The sequence below is a fragment of the Capricornis sumatraensis genome, chromosome 9 (genome assembly GCF_032405125.1).
Source record: "Capricornis sumatraensis isolate serow.1 chromosome 9, serow.2, whole genome shotgun sequence".
In the NCBI taxonomy this organism is placed as follows: Eukaryota; Metazoa; Chordata; class Mammalia; order Artiodactyla; family Bovidae; genus Capricornis; species Capricornis sumatraensis.
This window is the reverse complement of record NC_091077.1, coordinates 24434470-24447408: the sequence shown is the minus strand read 5'-3', so window position 1 is coordinate 24447408 and position 12939 is coordinate 24434470. Positions and strand designations below refer to the sequence as shown.

Below are 12939 nucleotides of genomic sequence, written 5' to 3'. Positions count from 1 at the left end.
TTAATTTTATTGTAAGACTTTTATAGTTTTAGATCTGACGTTTAGAACTTTGATCCATTTTGAGTTAAATTTTATATGTAGGATTAGAGTCCAACTTAAATTTTCTGCATGTGGATACTCAGTTTTCCCAGCACTACTGGTTGAAAGACTGTCCTTTCTCCATTGAATGATCTTGGCACCCATGTAGAAAGCATTTGGCCATATATGTGAAGGTTTAATTCTGGGATCTCTGTTCTATTTCATTGATTTGTATGTCTGTTTTTATGCCAGTAACACAGGTTTTGATTACTGTAGCTTTCTAGTAAGTTTTGAAATTAGGAAGTGTGAGTCTCCAGCTTTGTTCCTATTTTTCAAGGTTGTTTTAGTTATTCAGAGTCTGCTGAGATTCCCTATAAATTTTAGGATAGATTTTTTTAAATTTCTGCACAAAAAGCCATCAAAACTTGATAGGGATTGCACTGAATTTGTAGGCCACTTTGGATAATACTGACATCTTAACAATATTAAGCCTTCTAAGTTATGAATCTGAGATGTGTTTTCATTTATTTATCTTCTTTAATTTCTTTCAGAAATGTTTTTTAGTTTTCATTGTATATGTATTCACCTCTCCGGTAAAGTTAATTCCCAAGTATTTAATTCTTTATGATGCTATGGTACTGTAAATAGAAATCTTTTCTTGACTTCCTTTTAGATTGTTCATTATTAATGTGTGGAAATGCAACTACTTTTTGTGTTTTTATATCTTGCTACTTTACTGAATTTATTCATTACTTCTAATGAGTTTTTTGCAAAATCTTTAGTGGTTTATACATATATCATCTGCAAACAAAAGTAATTTTAATTCCTCCTTTTTGATTTAGATGCCTTTTGTGCTCCTGAATTTGGTTCAGAAGCTAGTGTTTTGTTGAGGATTTTTGTATTATTATTCATGAGGAAAATTGATCTGTAGTTTTCATAGAGGTGCGCTATCAGGAAAATGTACAGCAACAACTGTGGGAAAAATTCTCACTGAAAACACTTTAAAATGTTGAACAGAGTACAAAATGAAAGGGGGGGGGGGAATAAAAGGAACACTTTTTAAATTTACCTCTGAACTGGAAAGAAGTTAGGATCCCTCACCTGCCAGAAACAAAATGAGAACAGGAAGCCAGAGTATAAGGCTGACTGAAGCCCCACTTATGCTTAATCCTGGTGATCAGTTTAGACGTTGAGAGCCAACAGGAACTGGACAGAAGACAAAGCCCAGGATCTTTACAAAGTAGAAACTCAAGACCTCTGTGTAAAGGGAGACCCCAAAGATTTTACAAACTCAGTGTGAGCTCAGTATGAGGAGACACCCTATGTATGTTTCCTTTGTACCATAAAAGGAGAAAAATCAAGAAATGTGTCTGTAGTAACTTTGGCACTGAGTGAAGGTAGAAAAGCTACTTTCCTGAGCATTTTGCAAACCAAAGTAAATTTTCCTATGGATTTCTATCACCAGTTTACTCTATGAAGTCCAAAATCCTCAAGACATTTCTTTTAATGAGGTTACCAAGGTGGCTGGTATGTGCAAATGCAAGTCCTTTTTGAAGATAAGTCACCTTTAAATGAGGCCTCAAAAGAATTCTATGAAGTTCAACAAATACAATTTTATAGTTAAAAAAAAATGTTTAGGAAACACAGAAGGAAATTGACATCATGAGCAAAACACATTAAAAAATAAGGGAGAGCAAAATCAGACATATATATTTGTATCATATACAGAAAACAAAAAGATATTATGGCAATGTTTTTAAATATATAAAGGAGGAATTTAAAAATAAGAATTAACAAAAGTTGGCTAAATTTGTATTTAAAGAAGTAAATATAATTTTTAAATGAAATTTTTAAAACTCGATAGAAAATAAAATAGACAGACAATCGATATTCCTAACCAATAGGTTAGTTATAATGGAAACTGTATGTAGATGTTAGTATTTATTATCTACCTTAAGAAAAATAGCATTTTTAGTAAATTTGGGGAACCATCTGCCCTTGCTCTTATATTTTACAGTAAATATTATATTAAAATTGGTATTCTTTTTTCCTTATATATTTGAGCATTGATGTTTTCTTCCTGGGAAGGTTTTATAATCCCCAAACCTAACGTTTTTTGTGTTTGTGTGTGTGTGAGTGTGTGTGTGAGTGTGTTTATAACTATCCAGATATTCTTTTTTTCTTGTATCAGATTTGTTAATTGGTATCTGCAGAAAACTAATACATTTAACTTATCCTATCAGATTTATTGTCTTGAATTTGTTTGTATTATATCCTTATTACACTACAGTGTGTGTAAGTATTATAACAGTATTTCTCCTGTTGTTTCCGATATTAATTTGTCTTTTTTCTTAATCAGAGTTTTGTCCATTTTTGCACTTTTGAGGTAACCAATTTTTAGTGTTATTAATTGCATCTATTGTTAATCTGCTTTCTGTTCAATTGACTTCCGGTCTTATTTTCGTCTTGCTTACTTTAGGTTTAAATTGCTGTTGTAAATACCATTTTAAGGTAGAAACTTAGGTAATTGATTTTAGTCCTTTCTTCTTTGCGAATATGACAGTTTTTCTGTCTAGGCACTGCTATAGCTGCATTCCACAATTTTTATAGGTCCTACTTTCAGTTTAAAATATTCTGAAATTACCATTGTGATTTCTTCTTTGACACGTGGGTAATTTGTAAATATATTTTTTATTTCCAAATATTTGTACATTTTCTAATAGGTATTTTGTTATTGATTCCAGTTAAATCTGTGTCTAAAGAGAATTTACAGTTGACCCTTGAACAACACGGGGGCTGAGGGTCCCTCCCCTTCACAAAGCCGAAAATCCAAGTATAATTTATAGTCAGACCTCCATATAGACTTTTCCTCCATGAATGCCATTTCTCTCTATCTGGGTTCAATTCAACATTTGTGAATTCAACCAACAGAGGAGGCAGGGATGGTTATCACATGGTAGTGAAGTATTTAGCCTTGAAAAAAATCCACATATAAGTGGCCCACACAGCTCACCTGCCTGTTTTCCAAGGGTCAGTTGTTCTGGGTATGCTTTCAACTGAGGCTTGTTTCATGGCCTAAGGCCTGTATTGGTCAGTGTTTCATTTATATTTGAAAAAAATCATATTCTGCAATTTCTGATTCTTCTCTAATATCATTTGGCTCCATTTGTTCTATTTTTGTCTCAGGTGTTCTATGTTCTTATTGATTTTCTACTTTTATCAACTAAAGAAAAAGAACTATTGAACTTTCTGATTAAAGTTGGGGATTTTTCTGTATCTCCTTCCACTTATGTCAGTTTTTGCTTCATGTATTTTGATGTTCTGCGATACACTTAGGATTATATAATTGCCTTAATAAGTTATAGATGTCATTTACTATTTTACATTTAGAGTAATTTATGTTTAAATGACATTTTAAAAATTCTCTTTTGATCTCAGAATATTCCTTGCCCTGAAGTCCATGCTATCTAATATTAATATAGATGATACATCTTTTTTTTTTAGTATTGAGTGCTTCTTTCTTTCCTTTTAGGTTTAAGCTCCCTATCTTTTATTTTTAAAGTGTTAGTCACTCAGTCATGTCCAACTCTTTGTGACCCCATGGACTGTAGACCACCAGGCTTCTCTATCCATGGAATTCTCCAGGCATGAATACTGGAGTGAGTTGCCATTCCCTTCTCCAGGGGATCTTCCCCACCCAGGGACTGAACACAGGTCTCCTGCATTGCAGGCAGATTCTTTACTATCTGAGCCACCAGAGTAGTTCCCCCTACCAAAAAAGTACATTCTTGCAAATTGAATAGCCAATCCTTTTTTTCTCTGTGGCCTGAAAATCTCTTTCCTTTAACTAATATTCAAAATACATTTAAATGTAATTATGGACGTATTGAATTTTTCTGTGTATTCCATTCCTTTTTATTTCTTTTTTCTCTTTATCTGACTTCTTGTTGGAATATTTTTCAGTATTCCATTAGTCTCCTTTATTTGCTTATTAGCTGCATATAGCTCATGTTTTATATTTTCGTTTGTTGCTTAGGATTTACTATATGAATTTTTAACTTATTATTGTCTCCCTTCAGATTATATTGTATCACTTTACATATAATGCAAGTTCCTTAAAACACTGTACTTCTCTTTACTTGCTTCCTTCCCCTTCTTTGTGCTATTATACATTTTATTTCTACATTTTATATAATCAATTTATTTCTATATTTGCTTTCAGCACCAAAATACAGTCTAACCATTTATGTTTCAAATAGTCAATTATATGAAAAAGAATTAGTGAAAAAATTATTTTCATATTTTTGTACATTTGTCAACACCAACATTCTTCATACCTTCACTTAGAAACCTGTTTCCATCTGAACCATGTTCTTTAAGCCTGAAGAACATCCTTTAATACTTCTGGTCAAGCAAGTCTGCTGGCAGCAATATTTCTTAGATTTTGTTTTTCTGACAGTTTACTTTGCCTTCATATCTGAAATACATTTTCACTATATTCACTATTTTGTGTTGTTGTTTTTTTTTTTTTTCACTTTAAAGGTTGTTTCAAAAAAAAAAAAAAATAAAGATTGTTTTCTTGCATTAGTCCCAGTGGTGTATCCAGGGAATTCTTACATCTTTCCCCCCTATATCCAATATTCCTGTTTCCTTTCTGGCCAGTTAAGATTGTTCTCCCTATCATTGGGTTCTAGCAGTTTGAATACGTTGTGCCTTGGTATGGCTTTCTTTACGCTTATCCTATTTCAGTTCCAGTGTACTTTTCAGATCTGTAGGCTAATGGTTTATATAAAATTTAGAAAAATTTTGAGCATTATATCTTCAAATAATTTTTGTACCTATCATCTCTTTTCAGGGAACCTTAATTCTAGGACTCATCCAACTTCATTTCTAATTTGCCAGCCTTCCTAGGTTCTCCTCTGAATAGTCTATATGTTCAGTAAGATCTCTTCACTGATAGCAAAAGATGCATGTTTTACAGCCCTACACATGCTCCAGGAGGTATGCAGTTTATAGGTCCTAGGTAGTTAGTCTTTTCCCAAGCTTGAGGAATCTCACTCCACTTATTTGCAGCTTAGTATTTAGTTTCAGGCTCAAAGGGACACCTTTGCAGATTTTTGTTTGTTTGTTTGTTTTTGCTTTTGTAATAATTGTATTTTATGTTTTGGTTGTTTTTTCTAATTACCGCATCCTAGGGGGAAAAATGCATTTTGTTTGTTAATGGCTCTATTTGTTTTCTTGAAAAATACTAGAACTTTTAGAAAAAAAATGCATTTTCTTGTTACTTAAGAATTTAGTCAGTAATAATCAGCAGTTAACATGGACAGAGGAGCCTGGCAGGCTATAGTCCATGGGGTCACAAGAGTCAGACTCGACTTAGTCACTAAACCTCCAATCAGCAGTTAAAGGATGTAATGTTTAGGATTTACAGAAACACAAGATTCAGAAAGAATAGTGCAAGTAAATTGAGATCATTCTCCTTTAAACTACAATGACAGTTTCTGCCACAGTGATTTTTGGTAGTGAAGGATGAAACAAATGAAAGAGTTATTTTAGAGTGGCTCTAAAAAGTTCTATTGTAGAGCTTTAAGTTGTCAATACTTGGTATAATATAAAGCTTCTTGATGTTAATAGTGTTTTAAGAGTTAGAAGGTAGTCAAAATTCTGTAATAGGAAACAAAAAGAAAATTTTGAAATAGCATACACTTGACACAAACCACAAGGTACCCCACTTTGCATATTCCCTATGTTCTCCCAAAACTCTGCCAGGTACCCATTTATTCCCATTTCTTTCCATCGTGCCATTACATAAACTTATAAGGTTAAGAAAGCTCCAAAAGAAACAAAAGTGGAAAAGACTTTTAAGAGCTCTAAAACAGTAATATGAATTGGTAAATGAAAGGGCTGATGGTTAAGTGCAGCCAGTGAGAGTATAGAAGGCTGTGACAGGTTAAATATGGATAAAGGTCTCTACAGCAAGTGTAAATAAAGGAGATGCTCTAGGTTATGTCCCTTACACCATGTCAGTGTATGAAATACTTTGAAGCTCATCTTTGTATCACTCCCTCTTCTCCAGTATTCCATAAAACAGATTCCAGCTGCCTTAGTCAGTTTTACTCCTTTCTCTGTGTTCTCATCTTGCTCAAGCCCTTGTTATCTGTGCTCTGCTGCTGGAGTTACCCCTCTGTGTGGTTCAGTTCAGTCACTCAGTTGTGTCCAAGTCCTTGCGATCCCATGGACTGCAGCACGCCAGGCTTCCCTGTCCATCACCAACTCCTGGAGCTTGCTCAAGCACATGTCCATCGAGTCAGTGATGCCACCCAACCCTCTCATCCTCTGTCATCCCCTTCTCCTCCTGCCTTCAATCTTTCCCAGCATCAGGATCTTCTCCAATGAGTCAGTTCTTCGCATCAGGTGGCCAAAGTATTGGAACTTCAGCTTAAGCATCAGTCCTTCCAGTGAATATCCAGGACTGATTTTCTTTAGGGTCTGGTAAACATCGTCAGGCAGAAGTCAAGTAATTTTAGAGGCTGCCTTTGGTCTCCTCCTCTTAGGGAATCTGTTCTCCGTTGTCCATTGAAACAATCGTTTCATACGTTGTCTACTTTTCTGGTTGTTTACAATGGGAGAGATAGTGAAGCACCAGTTATTTAGATTTGGCCAGATATAGATTTTCTAGAAAACACATTTTTAAAGCTGATGAATTGAAAAGCCAAGAAACACTACTCACCCAGAATATTGAATCCGCCTATGGGGTTGCTGTTAAGGTCATAAGTTGTGTGTATTTTCAAGTATATCCGTGTGGCATTTCAGGAAAGAGGGGATGCTGAATTCCAGAAGACCAGTTGAGTCTCAATATGATGCTTTAGTTACCACAAAAAGTTTTTAAGGCATTTTTATTAGAGATTTTCAGGAACTATATTATAATAGTGCCTTGAATATATTGAAAGACAGGAAAAAGATTGAAGTTATACTGGCTGTTAGTACAAATTTAGACTGAAAAGACTCTCAGAATATTTAATAGACCTTAGAGAAATACAAGGAAATACTTTAACTTTTAGGCAAAATCATTAACTTTTAATCAATCTAACATTATCAGAAGTATGTCTATTTGTAGCTGGTAAAAGCTATTTGCAAGGTGTTGAGAGTTTTCTGGCAGCATATTTCCTTTTCACATTTAAAATTCAAGGTAAAATTAATACTTAAATAGTTTTCATACATCTAAAAATATATATGCTTAATATTTCATCAAAAACATTACCCCTTATATGTAGTATGTAGGAAAAATATTATTTGGTAGAAATTGAGGTAAAATTTTAATACTTTTATTAATATAGTGTTCATAATAATGGAAATATAAACACCAGAAAATCTCTTAGTTGACCAGAAGAAAAAGATAATGTATGATTTATTTAATTATTTTAAATTTGAAAGGCAGATAAATAATAAGCAAATGAGAAACATCTTTAGCCTCAATAGCAAAAAAGAGATTTTTTTAAAAAAGAAATCTAGATTGTTCAAAATTCAACTCCTGATGTTTCTCCTCAATCATTTGTTTTTCTAGTCTTTCCTATCTATGTGCTATTATAACCACTGTTTCTCATACTAGAAATCTGGCATCAGCCCCGACACTTCCTTTCACCCAGGGCAACCAAGTCATCAGCCTGTCTTATCCATTTCACTCTTGAATTCCTCTTCATACGTTCTACTGTCTGAAGTTAAGCCACTATTACTTTCCAGTGGGATACTATGTTAGTGTGATATCCTGTCTTCTCTATACAAATGTGTCCTATGCAGGTCCATTTTCTGCACAATATTGCTTGAAATCTTATAGCTTATATTTTTTTTCTTAGGAAAAATCTTCTAAAAATTAACACAGCCTGTAAAGCCTGGCTGTCCCCTACTCTCCAGGCTCACCGGCTCATGATCCGCATTAGGACGTGTGGCATCTGCACGTTTGATATCTGTTTCACACCGCACCATGCTGGTGACCTTTGCCTCTGTAGTTCCCACAGCTTTGAATGCTCTTTCTGTGCTTCCCTTTTCCCCTGGCTAGCCTCCTCCATAAATGACATCCTTCAGATAAGCCTTTCCTGACTCCTCCCTCACAAGATTCAGTGTAATTATAATTACTTATTAATAGTTACTTATGCCTTGATTAATGTCTGGTTTGCCAGTTAGTTGATCAGTTCTATGAAGCCAGAGAACATATTTCTATTGTTCATATGGGGATTCCCAGAATTTTGAATATTCCCTGATGTATAGCTGATGCTTTATAAGCAATTATTTAGTCATTATTAAATATTATTATAAAGGTGCTTTCAAGGAGGTGTTCAGAAATGGACACTTTCATAACTTCAGTTATGAAAGCATAAATTTATGCAAACTTTATGAAAATCAATTTGAAATTGTTTTTTCAAATCTTTAAATGTTCAGTTTTTTTACTCTGAAATTCCAAAGCTGGGTATCTATTGAAGGGAAATATTCAGATATACAAATAATTAGTGTATAGTATATTTATCTGAGTATTATTCACAATATTAAAAAAGTTGAAAAATCCTCAAGTGTTCAATAAATAGAGATTAGAGCAAATAATATTTGGGAAGATTTACCAGCTTAATTTATCAGAACATTTTCATAGAATTATGACATAAAAGCTTTCAGTGAATCTTCATGTAAATGTTTTTGAAAGAGATTCAATTATATGAGAGTTTCTGAAAGCTTAAATGAAACATAAAGTCATTTGTAAAAAAAATAGAAGGAATCCTTAATTTTAAATGATTATCATAGCATCTTATTTCCATGTTATGGATCTTATTTAAGTTGCAGCACAAATTAAGTCAAAGAGAGAAAGAGAAAAATTATAGGTAAACAAAATTATTCTGTATAATTCATATAAATGATGGCTGTTTATGGGTAAAAACTAGCATTTATATCTATTCTTGTACACAGTAAATCACAAACTAGGAATACTAAAAGGTCTTGAGTTCTGTTTTTAAAACTAACACATTATATTTGAATTCTTTTGTGTTGAACATAACTCTTATTTTGAGCTGTTAGTTAGCATGCTATTTAATGATCTTTCTGTCATCACACCCTTTTCGTGGGTGGCATGGGAGTTACAGAGCACGTGTAAGACGTAGTACTAGCCCTCACGTTGTTCATAGAACCATTGCACAGACAACACAGGCACCTCTACCCTTAATATGTTAAAGAATAAATGACTACAGGACAAAATAAGGTTATAGACATCAAGTGTTCAATGGAAGTTCTGAGGAGACAAAGAGAAATGTGACTGTATGGTGGTGGGCAGCTTTAGGAGAGAAGGAGAATTTCCTGTGGCATTTGCTGTGATTATAGATTTTCCCAAAGTGGAGATGCCTCATATTTTACTTCAGGGAGTATTGACCATTTAGTTTAGAAATGCACGAAATGCTTTTAACAAAATCATGCAAAAGGGACAGTGATTAATGATGCTGACTTGCTAATCTCCTAATATTTTATAACCTCTTTATAGCTCTCCGAGACACTGAAAAACAGTCTATTAACAGTGACTGGAAGATTGAACACTCTGGAGCATTCAGCATAGCAGGAACTACGGTCCATTATGTAAGACGAGGCCTCTGGGAGAAGATCTCTGCCAAAGGCCCTACTACAACACCGTTACACCTCCTGGTATGAGGGGATGGATCCATAACATTGCATAATCAGCTTCCTATGACAAAGGGCATTCCCACTATGCTTTCTCTTTTTTCCAAATTTGGATTGTCAAATAGATATTTAAAGTTACTTAAGAGGTGGGATTTTAGGGGGTTTTTTGTGTGTGTTTGAAGTCAAGATGGCTAAAAGTGGAAATTTTTACATTTAAAAGAAAATTTTACATTTTAAAAAGGGACATGATGTTTTAGAGAATTCTCAGCCCACAGTCGAGGTAATCTAGCAGGCAATAAGGTTCCTCTTTCCCTAAAGGCATATGTTTACTGATCAGAGTAGATGTCTGTAAAGATTAGAGTGCTTCCCAGGTGCTGTTAGTGGTAAAGAACCCGCCTGCACATGCGGGAGACATAAGAGACACAGGTTTGATCCCTGGGCCAGGAAGATCCCCTGGAGGAGAACATGGCAACCCACTCCAGTTTTCTTGCCTGGAGAATTCCACGGACAGAGGAGCCTGGCCAGCTACAGTCCCTAGGGTTGCAAAGAGTTGGACACGACTGACGCAACTTAGCATCCATGCTTGCATGGCAAACTGTCGCATTTCATACATCTGTGAAATGGGTACCACCTGAATCTATATAAAATACCCTTGAGAAAAATGATATTGGTCCCTGGGGAAAAAACCTGATAAATATTGAACAAGGCTTCCCATTACCCCGTTGTGTTCTTACTAGGTTAAGTGATTCCTGTAAAGAATTATGATAACTTGAATGTTTAGGATAATAAGTTTCTTTACCATGTAGCAGAAGACTAGGTCTGAGTTTGGAGCAAACAAGTCAGGACGCTGGGGCTCTGCACCCATGGGGTGGCAGGTTCACATGCCCTCTTTGTCCTTGATCATGGCATTCAGTGCTGATGACTCAGGAGCCAGAGGACTGACTACGCAGCTAGTGTGCTTTTCATTCTGGTGGCAGAGTCGGAGATTCACACACTTCAGCATCTGAGTCCACACGTAAAAACAACTGTAAAACACAGTCAACTGACTGTTTATTTGGAGTGTGATGTCCCACGTTGTTTAGCATCTCCAAACAGTTTAAGTTGAATTTGTTGCCAACTGGAGACATCTGTGTTGCCAGTCTAGGCACCAGAGGTTCAAATCTCATTGGCCCATTTGCTTTTCCCTAGTTGAATGTGCCTGCACATCACCTGAGGTTCTTGTTCTTATTAACGTGAACACTGGTCTGCCACTACTACTGGTTCACTGACCACATTTCAAGAATGTTTTGTAGAACTGCAGTCAGCAGGCTTTACCAACAAGAATGCATGAAGGGAGGGATGCATAAAGGGAGTAAGGTGAGTTCCATGAGGCCTTCTGTTCAAATCTGAATAATAGTAATAATATACATCATTCATCAAGCTGAGAGCAGACCCTGTCCAGAAGTGCTTTATATTCATTATGGCATTTAATCCTCAAAATAATACCATGTGATATGTGTTATTATTGTTCCATTTTACAGATTTAGAAAACACTAAATATTTAAAAGATTAAGTACTGTGCTCAGTATCTCCCAGTAAGTTATTTTGTTGTTGTGATTCAGTCATGTCCGGCTCTGCGACCCCATGGACTGCAGCACTCCAGGTTTCCCTGCTTTGAATAAATTAGATGTTAATCCATCTTCTACGCTGCCTTTCCTGATACAAAGATCAAACCTAAGTTCTTTATACCCAAGAGCTTTGGATCATAATTAGGCATACACTTTAAATAATGTTTTTGTTCATCTCCCCACAGTTACTTTGGATCCTGTAATTTGAATTGGAAACTCCACTCTGTGCCCTCTGCCATCTGGAAAGAGGGGGGAAAATGACTAAATAAACATCATATGACCAATATCTGGCTCTTTCCATGATTGGGTCACTTAGAATAACAACATTATCAACAGCAAACATATGTTTAATGATTTGGTTGCTGAAAATGCCATCATGTTTCCTCCCTTACATGAGGGTAACCTACATATTTTTATGGGACAAGACTGAGGCTCTTTCAGTGAGCCTCTAATTCAAAATTTTAAAACTGTATGTGAGACCTTACTGTTGGGCAGAGGGAGTTTCCTTGCTGCAGAATCCTTAATCTGACTGGTAATTACCAAGGTTTTTCCTGGAAGCATGAAACATAATTAAAGTCAGTGAACTATGTCTAAAAGAAGGCATCTATGTGACCTGGATTTATTCAGTAATCCAAAGGAAACTGCACTTCTAAAGATATTTTTCTTTAATGACTATTACAGATTGAAAGCCGGTACTGAACTTTAAAAGGCAATACCTTCTGTGCCATGCTTCGGTATGAGCCCCTCAGCTGTAACTTTCCTTCTTGCAAAGAATACTGCCAAATTCAGATGGTTTAAGAAAGAGCTAATGATTTTGTAACTAATGTTTATTTTAATGGAATTAGATGTTCAAGGACAATCAAATGTCCTATTAATGAAAAGGTAGTTTTTTAAGAAAAACAGACACATTTTCATGTAATTAAATAAGTTGACAAATAACTTATTTATATGTTCATTTCATCAATTTAAAAATCATGCAATTGTCTGGTCCTGTTCATAAACAAGGTGACTTCATCTCTCCCATTTTTTTTAGCTTATTGAGCTGAAAAATCACTAGCAACATGAAATGAGATATTTAAAGTCAAAACAAACACTGTAATGTGCTTACAATCAGTATTCAACATGTTACATATATGTGACTTTTAAAAGTATTATTTTTATTGTTGATCTAGTTGATTCATAATGCCATCATACGAATTCCTCAATCCACATATTAAAATGTGTTATAGTATTTCTGTTAATATATTGAGGCAAAATCTTAAGGAAAAAAAGTTAAAAAAATTAACCTTGACCTCCTTTTTTTCCCAATTAAATGTTAACTCTGTAGCCTATCATTACAACTACCTTGATATACATTAAATATCAAAATTCTCTAATATTTGAATAAAATTAAATATATATATATATTTATTTATATATCACATCTTGTTATATAGATGCTTCCCTTGTGGCTCAGCTGATAAAGAATCCGCCTGCAATGCAGGAGACCTGGGTTTGATCCCTGGGTTGAAAAGATCCCCTGGAGAAGGGAAAGGCTATCCAATCCAGTATTCTGGGCTGGAGAATTCCATGGACTGTATAGTCCATGGGGTCTCAAAGAGTCAGACACAACTGAGCCACTTTCACTGTTCCATAAATCCTCAGATCCATAGACATCATATAT

General features: G+C 34.9%; 1 protein-coding gene across 1 annotated transcript in view; it reads left to right on the top strand.

Annotated features, from left to right (window-relative positions):
- The window catches only part of ADAMTS19 (ADAM metallopeptidase with thrombospondin type 1 motif 19), a 261502-nt gene that overhangs the window by 203288 nt on the left and 45275 nt on the right, over positions 1-12939 (top strand). Inside the window, exon 17 of the mRNA XM_068980968.1 lies at positions 9536-9693. Within this exon, the coding sequence (XP_068837069.1) occupies positions 9536-9693 (158 nt within the window). The remainder of the gene's footprint in view (positions 1-9535; positions 9694-12939) is intronic.